Consider the following 21,258-nt stretch of genomic DNA (forward strand, 5'->3'; position numbering starts at 1 on the left):
AGTGGACTGTTGTCCAATGAGTCTTCCCATAGCCAAAACGCATCCCACATAGGTTTCATTGCAATCACAACACCATCTCCACAAAGCATATCCCAACGATGACGGTGTAGCATGCTACCGATGCGATAATTGGCTTGGACAGCTCTGTGGGGTGTGGAGTGCTAGACAAATCCTGTTACAATTATGTCTTCATTTCGACTTGGGGGGAGGGGGGGGGTCACAGGCAAATACTTTTACAAGATACATTTTATTATTTTCCATTGGTGAAACAGCACTTCTATGCAGTTATCATTCCGGCTCTTTGGAGCATTCTATCATAAGTTACAAGCACTAGGCCAAGGTACTGTTCTCTATCTTCAGATATTGCAAGTTACCAATGCTTATTGAGTGCCTTGTCCTCTTGGATCTTGACCAATTGCTACCCTGCAATTTTCAATCCTAGTGGATATGCTACATGAAACTCTCGAAATCATTTTTAGGAATGCATTCTGTAGGACCACCTAATAGTTGTCCACATTATTGGCCCATCTGTGCACCATATTTAGATTTGACTACAATTTTGGCCTGATAAACATTCATGACTGTCGAGCAAAAGCCAAGAAACCATTATTTGGTGAAGAATCAGACAGAATTGATCTTGCCAGAGAGCTGCTCCGGCATAACGACGCAGAAAATCTGACCACCTGCCATCCCATATTACCGATTCCCAAGATGTGCGCCTTCGAACTCGGCGCTCATATGCCCCATTTTCATATCTTTGGATTTTTAAATTCTTACCGCCAGTTTCTATCCCCGGCAAACACTTTAAAACAAGCTACAAGTTTATGCAGCAGTATTGAGTGACTTGACAATGAAAATGGCATTATCTGCAAATAACCGGATCGGCATCTTTGTTGCTGTGAGCTTGAAGACATCCGGGTAGGCTGTTGAAAATTTCAGCGATACCACTTATGTACACAGTAGAGGAGAAGCTAAGGGCACAATATGGCACCACCACTGTCCTATCGTAGCTTCACTCATTGTTATGTTATGTTATAATGAGTTTTGTATAGCGCTCAGCTACTCCGAGGAGCGTCCCGGCGCTTTGAACCCACAGCGGTGCAGAGCAGAAGAAAGCAGACAAAAACCTACTGAACAAAAAGCCAAGACTTAAGTTCCTTCCTAAATGCCAATAGATTTCCATTCATCCTAAGAGACAGAGGTAGGGCATTCCACAGCTGTGGTGCCAGGCATTTAAAGGAGCGGCCGCCGCAACGGGCACGCCTGAAAACTGGAACGAAGGCCAAGGCCAAGGAGGGGTTTTCATATTGTTTAGAGTACTGGTTCTCTTATCTTCCAGCAGTAACCTATTCTAGAAGTGCTGTCGCCAACCCTCTTACATACAATGCGTGCCAGTGAAATTGCTGGTTTTACCACATCAAAAGCGGTCATGAAATCCAAACATTCTACATATGCATTTTGTTTATTCACAATGAGGTCCTTTAGTTCAGCGATTAAAAAAGAAACAGGGGTCTGGTTGACTGTTATGGTGCCTGCCTGAAGTCAAAACTGACAGTAGCCCATAGCTCCTGTCTCCACCCAGGCTGCATCCATCTCCGAAGGGATTGTGTCAGTGTATGCAGGGAATAAGCTAATACCTTTCCAAGCTGGTCGCGCCGTTCACTATGATTTATAGTGCCAGGTGTTTGTCCTGCGCTGGAAAATCAGCGCGAACTGCACTATGCGCAGCACAAGAGGGCGCTGCTTCTTTCTGCTGTTCGAGTAGATTTTAGACTCGAGCGGCAGCTTCCTCAACGTGAATGGATGGTTTCTCAATGCGCTCAGTCAGGACCATTCGTGTTGAGAAATCTCGCTTGGAGGTAGTCCAGCGTTGGATTTTCTTCGCTTTCCAGCTCGGGGCATACTTCTTGCACCCTATGTTAGTTTGTGATGGGGCTTAATATTTACTACTCAAACAATTACATACTTTACAACTTCTTACTTTTGTTGGTGATAGCGCATTTATTTTGCACCCAAACCTTTTGCTTTGGGGCATATATCTTGCACGTGCAGGGGCCTATATTTTGCCCTTTAATATTGGGCAAGTGTATGGCACTCGTAGGGTCACACGTAGTGCACCCTTGTGAATGGGGCATTTGTTTTGCACTTTAATATTGGACAATGTGTGGCACCCATTGGGGCCCACGTATTGCACCCTTGTGAATGGGGCATTTGAGGCATATGTGTTGCACCCACAGGGGCATTTGTTTTGCTCTTTAATATTGGGCAAGTGTATGGCACCTATTGGGGCACTTCTATTGCACCCTTGTACTATGCTGCAGAGTCGATAACTCTATTATTAGGTGTCACTTTTGTTGCACCTCCATGTTTTATTGTCAGCAGAGGGGGGACTAATGAGTGTTTCTCCCTAGTGAGGTTTGTATTTGTTAGTCTTATATCATTATTCTCTTTTCTGGTCATTTTGTACTCCCTTGCTTGGTTCTCATTTTTATTGATGTTGTGTATTACTGTCTTACTTGGATTTATATCCATAAAGAAGGGTGTGTGGTATCTTCATCTTTTCGATGCATTCTCCTCTTATTGTTATGTCCTCTGCTGCTCCACAAGAGTGACTGTGATGTAAATAGAATGCTGGTGTGGGCATGGTTTGAGAGAGTGTCAGTTGAATGCGTGGGCTGAGTAGCAAGGATGCTGCTCCCGGTGGAGCTCCCTTCATACCTACTTTACCTGTAACCTGAGACCACTACCCTAAGAATGAACCTTGATCCAGTTTCACCTTACTACTGGTTACCCTGCATCTTCACTTGCCACACTTATGCCACCATTGCAACTTACCTTGACTTCAAACATATCTGCCTCTTCCATTCAAGATTGTTGCCTCGCCCAACCCACTTCATATGACTGGAGTTGCATGGTTCAAGGCCTTATGTACTGGTTGCAGGTGTGTGTGTGTGTGTGTGTGTGGGGCAAAAACATACCCAAGTCAACACCCTTTGCCCTTGGGGAATCAGACCGGTTGGTAGAACAATCTGATAGGGCAGTTCTCTACTAGGATTTACTACATTTTGGAATTGTCTTTTTTAACTGACCAGTGCTACACTTTGCACATCTCTATTGATCTGCGTAACAGATATCTATATTCTGAGCAACTCCGCTAAAAGCTTGTTCCATGTCAAAGCAATTGTGAACTCTGAACAGCTTCGTTGATCATATGTTTCCTTGTACCCAAGTCCCACGAAGCTACTAATCTGTCACCAAATGCAGTTGAATGGGTATTGATTAATACCTGCTCTTTGACAATGCATTATCAGGGCATTGTTCTAGTTATTGCTAATCACACACCTAACAACTTAACTATGACTGTAAGCTGGCCTACTGTTGATACCAGACTCTTTATTTCAGAGACCTATAAATACTTACATTCTGGCTGTTCTACCTCTTCCAGGCCGGGATGTGACTTTAGTGTTTTACCTCGTAATGTTTCTACTACGTTAACGCATACTCAATCCAAGCCATCATATGTCTGACCGCCTTCTCACTCTCTTTTCACCAATAACTGTTCACTTCTCTTATTCTAGGATACTATACGTTATTGTGCAGGCCTCAGATAGCTCATTAAAACTGCGTTCCTTTGTCTAAGGGGTTGAACATAGGACTTCAAACCTATATTATGGCAGTCTTGCATGGCCTTGGGAGCGCACATAGTAACAATGTTTCTAGTGGGTACTTCTAACAGCAGTTTTCCTAGCCTTCCTAGCCTTTTGAATTCGCCAAGGCACCAGACTGGACCCAGAATGTTTTAGCAATTACTCCTGCATGGCAATAGGTGACACCATCAGACTTTCCGCTGGCATCACACAGCCTCTCAAAAGAGGCCCCATATAGCTGTAAATAGGCACCACCCCTGTGTACTAACATTAGTTCCTTTCTTCCGCACCTTTCAATGCAGAGCCAGTGCTCTGCTTCCAAAGCTTTTGTATGTGTCTTAACTGACCCCCAAATTTTCTTTTTGTAGACTGTGTGCAGGGAAATGTCTCTCACAAATACTATAGGTTTCAAACTATACTGCAGGAAATGGATGTTCATCAAAAACCCACATGGCATCATTTTGTAGTATCTAGAGTCCCATCATGACTCAAAGTCCTGCAACAAATGCTCACTGAAGCACCCGAAGGCCATCCAGCAGGCAAAGAAGTACATCACTGAGCAAAAGAAACAAGGCATGTCATCCTCGAAATCTGGGAGGCCTGCTTCAGTTTGCAGGCCCATTCCTGTTCTAGGGCCCGGTCCTGCTCCAAGTCACCATCCTCGAGTGTGTCAATGATTAATTCGAAAGACAAGTCTCATCATAGGCAGTAGACATCCAACCAGGATTTATCTCCTTACTGTCACTCCCACTGTGCTAGGAGAAGTCTCACACTCGAAGGACTTGACTTTGCCCCAGTCGTCTGACTCAGAGTACATTCGTACATGAAGCTCAATGCGGCCCCAGTTTTCCTGGCTATCTTCGACCCTTCAGCCAATGGAGGCCTTAATGCAGCTATTTCGGTTGGATTCCTCTAGCAGGGCCTACCCTGGCACAGACTGAAATTGTTGGGCATCTTGCCCAAGATGCCTTTAACCCATACTTTGATACCTGCGCCGAACACCTTGCCGGTATCTGCTCCAAAGATGCCTGTTTTGGATCTGACAACAGTTTTGGAACCAGAATAAACTTCAGCTTGATCTTGGCTTGTGTCTCAGTATGAGATAACAAAAGCGATCCTCTAGTCTTTGAGGATTTCTAAGGATTACAACTACCTCGATGCCAGTAATTACCTTAGGCTTGAGGCCTTATTTGGTTCAGATTCAGACACGGTCCAGGGCCTTCAAAACGTTCCACCTGATGAGGAGGATGATAAAGAGGCGGACATCTTCTCTCTCATAATGCTGATACGGACCCATATAAAGACTTAAAAAATGTAAATGGTTTAGATATTTCACCTGAGACAGAATTGAACTCCCCATTGGAAACCACTATAGAAGAAAGTGCTTCTTTTGCTGTGGTAGTCTGTAGAGCTTAATGTGTTTTTCACTGCCCTGCCGAACAGGGAGTGAAAGCGCTTTGGCGGTTTTGAGTCACCTTGATTTTATTCTGGCAGTTTTGAAATAGATGTTATTTATTTACATAAATGCATAAATAGGGATCCCCTGTAAACAGTAACTGTTCTCAGGGCAGGGAAAGTGCTAATGTAGAAACAACACCCCTGAGCAACTACGAATACACACACACTACAGAATTACTGTATACATGGGCCAACAGCCTGAGACTTAAAGCTTGAATATTTGTATTAATAAATCATTATCAGAGGGGTCCTTATCAGCTGTATGTACCTACACGATCCTGGGCAAATCATTTTGGGCCACTTAACCATAATCCTAGTCAGGGTAAGGCACAAGCAAATCCCAAATTAACCTGTGCTCACCGTCTGGTGGCTGCTACACAGATTGTGTCACCCTCTCAGTAGCCCTTTAAACATGGCTCAGGCCAGCCATTGCAGAGCCTGTGTGTGTAGTTTTAAACTGCTATTTTGACCTGGCAATTTAACCTTCCCTTTTATTACAAGTAAGTCACCCATAAGGTAGGCTCTATGTAGCCCAAATTGCAGGATGTAGTGTATTTAGAAGGTAGGACATGTACGTTTGAGTTTACATGTCCTGGTCATGAAAAAACGCAAAACATCTTTTACGTGTAACTTCCTATTTGGAGCAGATAGAAAGTTGAAGTTTGGTGTCTCTGGACTCGCAATTTAAAAACACATCTTTTAGTATAGTTGTTTTTTTAATTGCAGGTCTAAAAATGCCATTTTCAGAAAGTTGGCATTTTCTTACTTCAACCATTCTGGGCCTCTGCCTGTCTCTGAATACACGTCTGGGTTAGGGTGAAAGCTGAGCTCTGTGCATTCCCTCTAGAAAGTCGAACAAAGGCAGCTGGGATGTGACATTTGCATCCTGATGGCCCATCACCAGGCTGATGGGCCTTCTTGCACTAGATTAGGACGGAGGGGCTGATGTCTGCACCTGAATAGGGCTGTGCCTGTCCCTACACAAAGAGCTACATAGGCCCCTGTAGTGTGTCTGGAGCAAGAGAAGGAAAGGCAGGGACCTGGTGAGGATCAAATGCCTCTTTTGTTGTCTCCCCCACTTCAAAGGCACATTTTCGTATAAGTACTGGACCTCTGACACCCCCAAACTAGTTTACTTTGGAGTCCTGAGGAGACTATGCAATCAAGAGCTACACTGTCAGAAGGGACTGCCACTTTATCTCTGCTATACTATGTTGGCCTGCTTCAAGCTTATTGCTGTGTTGACAGTATGGACTGCCACTCTGCACTGTGCTCTGCTGTATTAGCTTGCTGTCCCCTACCTCTGCAGTGAGGGAGGAAGGATCATGCCCTCGACATCCCATTACCACAAGCACTCCAACGGCTTGTCAAGCTTGCCTCCTGTTCCCAAGACCTCAGGGCCATAAAAGGTTTCACCTATACCTTCCCCACCACTATTGAGCCATGCCAACTTGAGGCAGCAGTGCATTATTACTGAGGAGCCGTAATTGACAGCTCTGTGTGTTTACGTCTTCTACGATCAGCATGTTCCCACCACCATTCTAGTGTGTGCCCGAGCGAGAGTTGAGCACCCACCTACCCTGAAAACCAAGTGTGTTTGGGACGTGGCTATCTCGAAGCACAGTGCTCGTGTTTCGACCAGAGCGGGGTGTCCAGGGAAAAATAGCAGAGATCTGGACTCAAGAATCTGGTGTGGCACACCCGCTCGCAGAAACGTTGCCTCAACTGAGGGCAACACCGCCTCCTGCAGAGATGATCTCAGCACATCTCACTGCTAAACCACCTGGGTTTCTGCAGACTGGAAGTTGTGAGTATCCAGCCCTGTACATCCTCGCGGTCCAACTGGTAGGTAGTTCCTCACGGGTGATTGAAGTGAACTAAAGAAGTCTGGGCCGGGGTATTGCTGCCCTGTACTTGAGAAACACTGTCGCTAGGCCTGGCTATCAGGCGCTCACTTGCCTGCTGGTGACATTACCATAACTCTCTTAAAAGGGAGCGCACCAGTTTTCTCGAGTGAGGCACCGCAATTGAGAAAAATTGCCTGATAAAAAAATAACTGTGTGGTTTTTAAAAGGACACTTCCCCAAGCACTAGCTCAGCTAGCTGGCATTTCCACAATATTTTGGGATATACGTTTGTTCATCTACAATGGTCCCGAGCGGTCCCAACATTTCTGTACAATGCACCTCGCAGAAACAGCCAGCAATACCATAATTGCCACAATAGAAGCTCGCCAACTTCTAGGCTAAGCCCAATTGGAATGTTTTTGTACCTTAAAGCACTCTTCTTCTTATAAGCTAATCGCTGATGATATCCATTGGATTTTTGTCGTTTTTGTCTTGTTTTATCCAGACAAATATTTACTATTTTTCAAAACTGGTGTGGAGTCTTTTTATAGTGTTCTACTGGGTTACTGTTTAAGAGTATGGCACAAATACTATACACATTGCCTCTTAAGTCAAGACTGACTGCTCTGCACCAAGCTACCAGAGAGTGAGCACAGGTTAATTTAAGTTGTGTATCTTATTTCCCTTTATTTGGATTGTGGTCTCTACTTGGAAAGGGTGCACACCTCTGCCGACTAGAGACCCAATTTCTAACATCTGAGGTTTATAACATCTCCCCCAAAAATGACCTTACCCATTAGGAATGTAAATCTGAAGACCAAACCCTCTGTGGTCCCAATAGTCCCTGAACCTTATTCTGATTGTCAGAAAATATAATTTATTGAGATAATGCTGGCGGTGGTGAGGTACTGGGTTTTTAAGAACCGGTACCGAACCTACAGAACCGGTAACCCAGCGGTGCCAGGGGATCAACACCCAGAGACCTCGGGTTCTCCTGAGTCAGACCTACAGAAACTTCAGAGTCTTCCAGGTGAAGTCAAAGATTCGTTTATTGGCTGCAACCAAGGTGACAGGGTCCTAGAAGTACAATACCAGTATATTCAGGAGACTGCACACTTTCACAAAGTTAGGTTTCTCTTCTTATACACAATTTTCACCCTTGGGCAAAACATTCCTTGGATTTGCGGTATTTCATTTATGGTTACTGATTACAGAAGAAAAGCAGAGTCATGATGACATGTACATATTTCACGTCGTGCTGCTCATAACAAATCATCCGGCAAGGCCCAACATTTCATCAGATATCGCTGGACCCCTAATAAAAATGGTCACCTCCCCATCATAAAATAAGTGAGGAAAAGGAGTGGAGAAAGATGTGAGCGAGATATGGCAGGTGTGCGCGCTGAAATGGCTTTATGGCCGGTTGGGCCTAGATGCTATCTTGCTCGGCCACTGGGAGGGAACTGACCTAACGAGTTCGGCCTGGGGCAATGGTTCTAACTTGTACTGGGGTCAGGGAGAAGTCGATTAAGGAGTATGTGTCCTTGTGTAATCAAATTCAACTTGATTAAGGCCTATGTAGAGGGCAACATGCAGCTAAGGGTTTAGAAGGTAAATGACGATTTCGAGGTGAAATCGTCACTCGAATATGCCGAAAATACATGTACTTGATGTACTCGTCATTCTCGGTCTTTTGATACCAAATTCGTCCTATTTCGACGAAGTTTTTATTCTCGAGTCCAATACTATAATATGAATCCAGATTTTTCAGAACCACAGACCCTCCTTTTGCCCTTACATAGGCAATTAATCTATCCTCGTCAATCTGAGTCCAGATCTATATTCCTAAAGTCATTGAGATGTTGCTGCAACATCATTCTAGTGCTGAGCTCATGTCTTGACACAGGCTTCCTTACACATGATGTAACACAGAGGCCACATATTGCAGGAGCACACTGTATGCATAGACAGAACAGAAGGAGAATGGCTAAGACCATCCCAATGACCATCAGAATTTTCCATCCCCAGGCAGATATCAGTCCCCAGAACCATCCCATTAATGACCAATCTCCTTTATCCACATGAATAGATTCGGAAATCTTATGTAGTTTGGAGATGGCCCCGTACACTGTTGGAGCATTATCTGGAATAAAAATGCAACAACTGGACTGGATCAATTTGCATACTCCACCTCGGTCCGCAAGTATTACATCCAAAGCGACCCGGTTCTGAAGGGTCATCAGTCGATCCGACTGGAGCTCAGCAGTCAGGTTACTAAGGGCACCAGCAGTTTCAATCACGGTGGATTCAACTACCCTTGTTAATTGCCTTATGTTTCTGCTGTTAACCATGGCTCCCCAGAACGGCAGAACACCCATTGCAAAGTCACCAAATTCTTGACCTGCAGTGTCTTCTTTACTCAAAACACCTCTAACTACCCTTGTCCGATGGTAATCCGCCGCTGCTGTGTAGGTGGGAGGTAACAGGAATGAAACAAAACATGAGCCCGAGAAGTCAGGGGGCAACCATGTATAGGCTCTATCATGACAGATGAAATAAGTACCCTTAGCGGCTAAAAAGGCAGGGGAAGTCTGAGATCCAAAAACGTACGTTTCTGTGCAGACACTCTTCCCTAGCTGAGCTCTGGGATTCTTACCAATACCTTGCAGACACAGGTGACCTTGATGGGGTACGATCCAGATAGGGGACGATCTCTTGGCTTGCTGTTTCTCACTTGATGTAGTGCCATATCCGGTCACATTCCAACCTACATATGCAAGTATCTCATCATCCGGGGTATCTTCGTAAGAAGTTACTTCCTTGATCATGTCAACTATACCCTTGACTAGGGCGCTAGTCTTGAGGTTGTCTTTTACAGAACGTAGGGGTTGGATTTCTCGTGCATATATGAACATTGTCCTATATGCCCATACTGACCCATTGTGACTAAATGGCAGGACCAAATAGGGGATACCTCTATCCGTGGTGTGGGGCATGAGACCACACACCCAACAGTTGGTTGTGTTCATTACAAGTTGGTGTTGGTGTAATAGCTGAACGAAGGAGTTATTAATGAACTCTAATCTCCTATTTGATTCGTGGTCAGGCAAAGGGAGGAAAGAATGAGAGGGAACAGTAGGAGGAGGTATGGGTGATGTAGCGGGCGCAAATGTCACATGAAAATAAAATAAAACATAGCTTATCAAAAAGACCATTACGCTAAGTAGCATAAAAATACACATTATTATAAAAAATTTCTTTTTCATTGTTTTCAAAAGTCTCTGCTTAAAGTTCATTTGTTTGGCAGTTCTCTCCACATCATGAAACTCCATCCTCTCTAAGGTGCTGCCCGCGGCGGTAGGTTGTTTCTGCTAAAGGATGCTTCCGTCAGTCTAGGGTGACTCCCTTGGACCAACTGGAACCAGCGACCTATTGTCGTCAGCTGCACCCAAAAGTCTTTAATCAACCGCGACCCTAGCAGCGGAACCCGGATGGCGGTTCAAGAAAAACAAAAATAAGCAAGTTACCTAGATGGGAGAATCTGCACTTTCAAAAATAGGATTTGGGGAAAAAAAACGTATTTTATTAGTCCACAGGTTTTTCTCTCGGATCATAAAATAAATCACTTTTACTTTTAGTCTGTTTTTCTTGGTCGCAAATTGTAGCGTCTTTTCCCGGGTACTGTCTGGTCCAGAAATAGTAGCTCAGGTTCCACAGAGTTCAATTGTTCTGATGGCGGCGTAGTTTCTTGAAAAATGTTCCCACTCTTACAATCACGTTTAGCTTCTTTTACACGTTCATCAGTTGTGCGCTCTGAGTCAGTGCCTCCTTTTCGGACCCCTTGGTCATGTGGCAGAGGGAAGGGTATCTTCTTACAATGGATCCCGTGGACCCAATTGGCCTTCCCCTCCACTTTAACAGTCGACCTTGTGGACAGGAGGACGAGGTGAGGCCCGGTCCATCTGGGCTGGTCGTTTCTTGTCCTCTGGAAATTGCGGACCAATACCCAGGAGCCGGGGTCAATGGAGTGACCCGGTGTCTCAGAGACCGGAGGCAAGGTGTTGTGGACCTGTTGATATAAAACACGCGATTTAGCCGTCAATTCATACAAATAGTCAAGCAAAATGGGGTGTTGCAGCTCGCTAAACTTCATGGGCCTAGGCACTCCCCATATGTTGGCTGGCCGACCAAAGATTATCTCATAGGGGCTGAGCTTCATTCGCGAATGCACAGTCATTCTGGTGGATAGGAGTGCTAAGGGTAGAGCGTCGGGCCATTTAAGACCCGTGCTCGCTTGGATTTTGGCCAATTTAAGTTTAAGCGTGCCATTGTAACATTCCACTAATCCAGCTGATTGGGGGTGATTTGCAGCGTGGAACTTCTGCCTAATGCCTAGCCCGTCACACTCTTTTCATCACACAACCCACAAATTCACTTCCGTTGTCCGACCAGACCATTCTAGGCATTCCGAACCTGGGGAAGAACTCTTTCACAAGGGCTTTCGCTGTGGACAAGGCAGTATTGTCCCTTAGGGGATAAGCTTCTACCCATCTTGAGAAGGCACAAACAACCACGAGTACATATTTTAAGTTGTTGCACCTCTCCATGTGTATGAAATCTAGCTGCAAAACCTCGAACGGATACGTAGGAGGTGCAAAATGACCAGCTGGAGTTGGGGTTCCCCTACCAGGATTGTGCTTCAGACATACCATGCAATTCTTGACAACATTCTCTGCACACTTGGGAATCCCTGAATTCTTCCACACTGGGGCCAACGACTCGCAAATCCCTTTCGCGCTGTTATGGGCCATCCCATGAGCCATTGTAACCACTGCAGGCACATATGCATCGGGTAACAACCATCTCTGTTGCTCTGTCGATTCAATCCAACAACCATTTGCATCCATTCTCCCTGTACTTTCTCTCCACATGCTTAACTCTTTCTTCGTGGCCTCAGCTTGGATGGACTTCACACTTTCTATCGTGTCTTCACATATTCCAACATCACCAGTCCATCTTTCTGGGCTCGCGACATACATTCGGCTCATCATATTCTTTGCCGTTTCCTTAGCAGTTTCATCAGCGAATGCATTTCCACGACCAACATCATCAATCACTTTCTTGTGTGCACTACACTTCACGATCGCTACTTTCAGGGGCAACGTCAGTGATTCAAGAAGCTCATTCACCAACTGACCATGCTGAATCTTAGCTCCATGCGAAGTCAGGAACCCACGTTCTCTCCACAATCGTCCAAAACTGTGAGCCACTCCAAAAGCATACTGACTGTCGGTATAGATAGTCACTTTCATTCCTTTGGATAACACACATGCTCTCGTTAGTGCCACGAGTTCAGCGGCTTGAGCTGAACCATGTGGTATTCGCGCAGTTTCAACGATTGTGTGCAAAGTTGTGACAGCATACGCTGTAGTCACGTTACCATTTGGGAGTTTAAAGCAGGAACCATCCACCCATAATGTACCATCACATTCAGCAAGAGGAGTGTCGAATAAATCAACTCTCCCTTTTGTCTCTTCCTCTGTTCTGAGGAAACAATCGTGCTGTTCTGAAGCATCCGATTCCTCAGTAATTGGTAACAATGTGGCTATGTTCAAGGTACTGCATCTTTTGATGTGCACATGGCTCGCTAGTAGCGTCAATTCATAACTGGACAGTCGAGCACTAGTTAAATGCTGTGTCTTGGTCCTATTTAACAATGTGTCTACTGCATGTGGGACCATCACGATTAGTGTATTATTCATTACTAGACCTGCAGACTGTCGAATAGAAACAGCTGCTGCTGCTGTGGCCCTTAAACAACTTGGCAATGCTCGTGCTACCGGATCCAAATTTGACGAAAAATAGGCGCATGGCCGCTGTCTATCTCCGTATAACTGAGTCAGCACGGACAATGCACAGCCCTCCTTCTCGTGGACATATAATGTGAAAGGCTTACTGTAGTTGGGGTTACCTAACACAGGGGCCGAACATAATGCTGTGCGTAATTCGAGAAAACTTTTCTGACACTCATCGGACCAAGGAATGGGATTGGGTGTATTTGTACACGTTAGTGCCAATAAGGGTTTGGCTAATAACGAAAAATTTGGAATCCACTGTCTACAGTACGATGTAATGCCCAAGAAAGCGCGTACTTCTCTCTGCGTTCTTGGCACATTCAATTTAGCTATTGCCTGAATTCTTTCTGGGGTCAGTTTCCTTCCCTCCTTCGATAAGAGATGACCTAAGTAGGTCACTTCTTGTCGGCAATATTGAAGCTTGGAAAGTGACACCTTGTGATGTAGATCACATAGATGACGCAGTAATTCCAACGTGGCCATTTTACATATTTTCTCAGTGTCCGCAGCTATGAGCAAATCGTCCACGTACTGTACGAGAGTGGAACCTTTGGGCAAAATCATTGTGTCAAGCTGACTTTTCAGAGCTTGACTGTATATTGAGGGGCTTTCACAGTAGCCTTGAGGAGCGCGTTTGAAGCGGAAGCTGCGACCACCTAAACTAAAGGAAAAAATATCCCTGCTTTCCTCAGCAATCGGGATACTGAAGAAAGCATTTTTCAGGTCAATCACCGAAAACCAGGATGCGGATGCTTGAATCATAGTCAATAATGTTGTAATGTCGGGGACAACTGGGAATTGTGGCACCACTATCTTATTTACTTCCCTAAGATCGATCACAAATCTATACACAGGTGGCTGAGAAGGGTCAGTTCTTTTTAAAACAGGCAGAACAGGACTATTGCAAACATTGCCTCGTGTTTCTTCAATTACGTCTTTCTCGATTAACTCGTAAACAATCGCTAGCAAAGCTTTTTCGCCTTCATTGGATATTCTGTATTGGGGAATTCGTGGCATTTTGACATTCGGTTTCAATGTTACAATATACGGTGGAATTTCTAAAAGACCTACATCATTCGGACCAGTAGCCCAAAGAATATCTGGAAGAAATGCCAATTCTGCTGGAAGTGCATTTCTCGACAAATACATGGGAGAAACCACTTTCTTACCTAAAGTAAGTTGTACTCCTGAGGGAGAACAGTACAGAGTCGCATACAATCTTTTTAGCAAATCTAATCCTAGCAAATTTTCACCACAACCTGTTGTCAAAATAAGGGGTGCTTCGAATTCACAAGGACCAACAGAAAGAGATAAAGGGTCAGAAATCGGATTTCTAACCGGGGCGCCAGAAAAACCTACGGAAACGTTCATTTCGCCAGACAAAGGTGCGCCAGGGAGTTTGGAGTGCATAATCGAACTCTTTGTAGCACCAGTATCCAACAGAAAAGGTTCTGACACACCCGATGTAATCACCTCAACGTAAGGTCCACTCTGATCTGCTGGAACTGAGACAACTCCCTCTCCTTGTCTAAGGCTGTCCTAGCAATCATTACTCTCCCACTGCTCATTTTCTGTGTAATACTCATCGACGTAGTATTGAGCTGTCCTGTCAGATACGTTATTTTGCTGGTCAAACCTGTTCATAGAGTTTTGTGGTGGAAGGGGACGTGCGTCCTGAGGGGCGTTTCCACGCCCTCTACCTCTAGGCGCTTGCTGACTACCACGACCTCTTACGCCAGAAAATCCATTTCCCGTTGTGGCAGGGCAGGACAGTCATATTTGTAATGACCCTCTTGTTTGCAGTATAAACACTGGTTGGGACCTACGCGGTTTTGATTGTAATCGAATCTCTGCAAGTTTCTCTGAGGCTGCTGAAAAGTGTTCTGGTACTGATTCGGACCATTATTATTTCTGTTACCACCACCACGTGGCGGATAGGCTTGCTGTAGCAAAACCTTTGTTTTGAGTTCTCTAGCTTTCTTCTCTACTTTATCTTTCTCATCCTTGTCTCTATTCTCGTAGTACTGTGCGGTAGCTAATATCTGGGCTGAAGATGAGACTGCCCAAGAACTTTCTGAATCTTTTAATTTCTTACACAAGTCTGGAAGTAGATTGTGCACAAATTTATCGACAAACAATCTCTGACCACCTTCTGTGGTCATATCTTGACCGCTGTGGTCAATGAATGTTTCTTCAAATCTGGTGAAGAAATCTGAAACAGTTTCTTCTTTCTTTTGCTTGCATGCAGATGACTTATCCCAATTTACGCGTATTGCAGGCATTATTGTTTTCATGTAATCTACTATCCTACCAGGTAGTTCCGCTATTAGAGGCTCAGGCTTGGCACCACCAACTTGTCGTGCATCTGCAACAGTAATATTAGCCCACGTGTCACCTAATTCCTGGTCATGATCTACATGACGAATTTTTCCCCATAAAGGCTGTGGAACAACGTTCCCGAATAACATATCGATATCGGCCAAATTCATTATACATGACCCAGCAGTTTGCGACAATTCTTTATAGTACCCTGCAGGATTTTTACGCGGATCTGGTAGTGTTTGTTTGAGTGCTAAAACTTCAGCTCGCTTCCATGGAACATGTACCCATACTCGGTGAAAGTGGGGCAGGACAGGTGGGACAGCTGTCGCGTCACCCTCTCTCCACTGTGGGGGAACTTCTCTCATAGGGTATTGTCGTGCCTTTTTCCTACTAGATGCACTAAATTCCGATGGTGACCCAGAACTGCTTCCCTTACTTCGATATGATAATAGCATTTCAACTGCTTTTTCTACATCGGGACCTACAATCATACCCTCTCCAAACTTAAATCGTACACGACACATCTCTTGTGGGATGCATTCTTGATCATTGTCTTCTAAATCCTCGCCAAGAAAGACACACATTTGTTCGAACACATATCTCTGTGTCGCTGTTTCCCATTGATGGAAAACTTCCATGACAGACTGTAAATCATATTTTGCAGTGTCCATGACCCATTTCCGAGCTAAACCATTCAGGGAATCTCTCTCTTGATAATCAGGCAGTTGACTTCGCAACTGTCTTCTACTTATGTTAGGGGTCGCAGCAGGCAACCCAAAAAGGGGTAAAAGAAGATTAGTAACAGTGCTGGCCATTTTCTGCCGAAGGGAAGGTGAAACTGAAGGACAAACAGATGAAAAAACGGGGTGAGATAAGGCTGTGGTAGAGATGGCTGAAGAGGGATCAGTAATAATAGATGTGGTACTAGGCAAAATCGTAGAAAACACAGGAGAAACAGAAGTTGTCGGTGGGCCTGAAGGAGGCTGCACCGAAGAAGTAGGAGCCAGCTGAAGAACAGCTGGTGGGTGCTGTGGAAGAGCCGGAGGCGCAGCTTGTGCAACTAAAGGTTGCGGGGGTGCTGTGGCATTCTGCGCATAGGGGGGTGGTGAAGTTAATAATTGCGACATTAATTGGTCTTTTTCACGCTCTTTTGCTGTCCCTTGCTGAAGAGACGGCAAAACTGGATAACACTTATCTATTGCCATTTTACGTTGCCTGTGCAACTGCTCATTTATCTGCTCTTCCTCATTATCTTTAAACTGCACGGCAGCTTTCATTACTGAAAGTCCCCCTTCTCTCTTATTTTTCTTAGCTAATTTAATTTCTTTTTGTTTGGCTTCTTTTCGCCATAGGCGGAAAGAGTCAAACATCGCCGGCCGGGCTTTCTTTTTGAAGAGTTTAACTTCAAGGTTGTCTAAGGTTTCAGAATCAAAGCTACCATATTGGGGCCATTTTAAAACACCATCTTTCCTAGTGTATTTAATCCATACCTCGTTGCAAACGATGGGGCCTACCCCATGTTTAACGTACAGCTCGTAAGTCGGAGTTCCAACTGGAGGAACCGGACATGAGTCCTCCAATCGGGAGTCCCTATTATTACTACCAAGACAAAACCAATTCCCGAGTCTAAGATTAGGCATCCTCGCTCTCTAGTCTAGTTCCAAAACTTCAAAGGATTTATCGATTACGATATTTCTCGTGAATACACGAGTCCTTCGGTTATGGTGCTTGCAAGTACCAATAAAACCTTTATGTATCTCCAAGATACCACAAAGTAAGTCCAACTAAGGACTAGGAGACGCTCCACTTATACTTAACTGAAAAATATCGATGGCTTCACCAGAAGACTCGTCTCAGCGTTTCGCTCTACTGAAAATTTCAAGGGTCCAACATCAGGGCGATAGCCAGGGCAGCAGTCCTTGTAGCCGTCGGGAAGCGGGGAACCTCGTAGTAAAGACCTTCGGACCACGTCGACATGCAGGGGTCGATGAGGTGGTGGGCCCTCCTCCGGAATTTTCACACGAAGCTCCTCACGATCTTCAGGCTGATTGGTACCACTGGAATCGCCCCAAACGCTGGGCGCCAAATGAGGTACTGGGTTTTTAAGAACCGGTACCGAACCTACAGAACCGGTAACCCAGCGGTGCCAGGGGATCAACACCCAGAGACCTCGGGTTCTCCTGAGTCAGACCTACAGAAACTTCAGAGTCTTCCAGGTGAAGTCAAAGATTTGTTTATTGGCTGCAACCAAGGTGACAGGGTCCTAGAAGTACAATACCAGTATATTCAGGAGACTGCACACTTTCACAAAGTTAGGTTTCTCTTCTTATACACAATTTTCACCCTTGGGCAAAACATTCCTTGGATTCGCGGTATTTCATTTATGGTTACTGATTACAGAAGAAAAGCAGAGTCATGATGACATGTACATATTTCACGTCGTGCTGCTCATAACAAATCATCCGGCAAGGCCCAACATTTCATCAGATATCGCTGGACCCCTAATAAAAATGGTCACCTCCCCATCATAAAATAAGTGAGGAAAAGGAGTGGAGAAAGATGTGAGCGAGATATGGCAGGTGTGCGCGCTGAAATGGCTTTATGGCCGGTTGGGCCTAGATGCTATCTTGCTCGGCCACTGGGAGGGAACTGACCTAACGAGTTCGGCCTGGGGCAATGGTTCTAACTTGTACTGGGGTCAGGGAGAAGTCGATTAAGGAGTGTGTCCTTGTGGAATCAAATTCAACTGGATTAAGGCCTATGTAGAGGGCAACATGCAGCTAAGGGTTTAGAAGGTAAATGACGATTTCGAGGTGAAATCGTCACTCGAATATGCCGAAAATACATGTACTTGATGTACTCGTCATTCTCGGTCTTTTGATACCAAATTCGTCCTATTTCGACGAAGTTTTTATTCTCGAGTCCAATACTATAATATGAATCCAGATTTTTCAGAACCACAGTGGGCATTTACTTCGTTGTGATTTATGAGCTTGTGGGCTTTCGAACAGACTCACAGACACTGGTGCTCGGGGTAATGACGGTTTTATTGATTTATAAGAGCGCCTCTTCTGAATCGTCTTTCAATAATAGGGGAGAGGCGTGTCCGTTTCCTCCGACAGTCGATCCAGACGTTTCACCGTTCCTAGTCTTCGGTATTCCCGGGGTTTTCTGGGACTTGTAGGCCGCTTCTCCCCGTGATGTCGCGCCGTCCCGTCCAGCGTACCGGGAAAGAAAGAAAGTGTAGTTAGGCTGGGGCCTTGGTTTGTGCACAGGGAAGGGAGTGAGGAACACATGTGTATCTACTCGACCCAGGTTCAAGTGAAGGGTTTGTGAGGGTAGGGTTTTTGCACTAGAAGATGGCTGGTTGTTCAGGGAGGTTTAACCCACCTACGACCCGCCCAGCCCGCAAAGCGTGACAGTACCTGCTCAAGCCACACTTCCCTTGAAGTGTGGCAGGACGAAGAGCCTCTAGGGTGGCCTCCTGGCTTGTCGCGGACGTCTCGTCCCGGTCTCCGCTTTTCCCCGTTCTTCTCCTCGTCTCCAAGCTTCGGGGCTTCCTCATCTCCTCGTCCTGCCTCCTCCGTCTCCCGATGGTCTCTACTCGCCTCCTCCATCCTCCGATGGTCTCCACTCGCCTCCTCCGTCCTCCGATGGTCTCCACTCGCCTCCTCCGTCCTCCGATGGTCTCCACTCGCCTCCTCCGTCCTCCGATGGTCTCCACTCGCCTCCTCCGTCCTCCGATGATCTCCACTCGCCTCCTCCTCTCCGTCCTCTCGCCAATCCTCCTCGCTTGTTCCGTACTCCCACTTCTCTCCGTCCTCACGCCAGTCACCTCCACTACCTCCGGGTGTAAAACACACCTGCAGGTTCTCGGGGCTGGGTTTTACCTCCGACGGGTGGACGTGGTCAGGGTCTAATTCCGCCCAGTTAAAGAAACAGTGTTCTGCCGCTACTCTTGGTCCGGGGTTATACACAGCATTTGATGTCTTCCAGGTCTCGGTGTGCTGTTTAAAGAGAGGGGACACAGGTAAGCCTGGTGGGTCCGGGTCCCCCTCGTTACAGAGCTATTACGATTTGAAACTTATGTGATGAATACTGTTATCTTGTGATTCTGTACTTGGGATTTCTTTTGTGGTGGAGTAGTGGTAACCGGGGGTGTTTCATTATCTATTTTAGATCTTATTGGCGTTAGGGTACCTTTTGTGTTTTGCGTGAGAATAAATGTGTATAGTTTTTATAATGTTTTGCCCAAAAATTTATCAATTACACACCACATAATCGTGCTTTCACAAAAATGTTAACTTCTTTGTACAAATATTATTCTAGAGAAAAAGTGATATTTCTCACAAAGTTCGAAATTATTTCCACAACAAGTAAGTCAAACAATAATGAAATCTCAATTCATACAAAAAGGATGTACATAGAATATTATTTTAGCTTATGAAATCAATTATTTTTGAATAAATTATGTACTACTGTTATTTCAAAATCTACATCTGATTTCACGTAGTTGTAGCCATATAACGATCTTCTAACCTTCAACTGTGGTAGAAGTTGTAGCCTAGTTGCCATCAACATTTAAACTTGCAAAAGTCTCAAATCATAGTTAGGATTCACCTCTCACTACCATAGTTAGAATAGATCAAATTTCGTATGTGAAATGAAAACCTGTTGCACATGTTAATATTTTATCCAGTGTCCTGTTGTTAATAACTTTAAATGCAGTAAACAAAACTGTTAGATTAAAAAAGGCATTGTCTAGGCTTACCGCATTGTCCACATGCAGCTCATAGTGACATACTTTCTGTATTGGTAACTTTGCAGATAGGGTCCTCTTAGATGGTGGGGTTTTATCACATTAGTACTTCAATTTCTGCCGGACTAGATGAGCAGCATGCTCATGTGTGAACCTCAGTTTTCCACATTTGCATGGTGCGCAACCTCAGGGATCCATTGTGTGCACTACAGTTGCTCAGTTTTGTGCGGGACTCATTTGATTCATGGCAAGTCATTCAGAGAGTTACCTTGGGACTTTGTCTTGTGGTTGAGTTTGTTTCTCGTAGAGAATGAACGCTTGTCAGTTTTGTATTTCTGTGTTACATTGAATTTCTCTCTAACTTTTGTGTCTACATTCATTTGGATTTTGGTTGTGCAAACACCACCTTGCTTGGAGCAGTTGTGTGGTATCTTGGGATGCTCGTATTCTGGCACGAGGAAGGTGTAGTTTGTTTTGTGCATTGTGTTATGTAGCAAGATTTCTAACCTCTTTTTCTGCTGTGTGTTCTATTGTATCGTGTGTTGATATGCATGTTAGGTACTTCCGTGGTCAAATATGCTATGAAGCGAGGGGTTAGAGTGCGTGGGGTGACAATGCAGTGGCTACAGAAGGCTGAGCATGGAAGTGTTTTGCTCCTGATGGGACATGTATGTTCCTAAAAGTAACTAAATGAAGAAGACAGCACTTAGTACCTGCAAGAGTTCTGACTGCTTCATCCAAGTGCCATCATTACTGCAGCAAATGGGTTTACTTCCAGGAGTCATGTTTGTCTCTTCAAATTTAGAGATGGGTAGCAATGGAAAATGTGAAGTCTGTGTAATGATATTGATATCTATGTCTACAAGACTCCTCTGATGTATGTCAGAAAACCATTAAAAATTGTTGTAAAAGACCATCTGTCTCTTAAAGCGCCATCAGTGTACTCCTTCCAGGGTGCTTAATGTTTGAGAAATGTAAATTGGAGTAATTTAATTGTTTTTTTCCTGTCGCAATGAGCTCCACTGTCAGTGGGCGCACAGTGGATTTGTTCCAATTAATTTGTTGGAAGTTTGAAAATTTACTGTATTGGGGATTTTGTTGCATTTTCTGCACAGTCATCTCATGCATTGTATTGTACATTCTGTTGGGTGAAACTGTTGCTTGCCCTCAGCAGTGTTTTCAGATGCAATTACTTTTGCCTGTTGATGTTCATGTACTTTAACCATTCCTTTCATCTTTTCCTTCAGGCTCCACATATCGATGACAAAGTAGATTTGCACTTCATTACATTCGTAGAAGAGCAGGGCTATCTTTACGAATTAGGTAAGAACCGTCATGACTTCATTTCTAGTACATGGTGGATATAGATG

General features: G+C 44.8%; 1 protein-coding gene across 1 annotated transcript in view; it reads left to right on the top strand.

Moving 5' to 3' along the window:
* Positions 1 to 21,258, top strand: part of UCHL3 (ubiquitin C-terminal hydrolase L3) — a 364,417-nt gene that overhangs the window by 267,862 nt on the left and 75,297 nt on the right. Inside the window, exon 5 of the mRNA XM_078657433.1 lies at positions 21,136 to 21,211. Within this exon, the coding sequence (XP_078513559.1) occupies positions 21,136 to 21,211 (76 nt within the window). The remainder of the gene's footprint in view (positions 1 to 21,135; positions 21,212 to 21,258) is intronic.

Source organism: Lissotriton helveticus, chromosome 8, assembly GCF_964261635.1.
Source record: "Lissotriton helveticus chromosome 8, aLisHel1.1, whole genome shotgun sequence".
NCBI classification, from domain to species: Eukaryota; Metazoa; Chordata; class Amphibia; order Caudata; family Salamandridae; genus Lissotriton; species Lissotriton helveticus.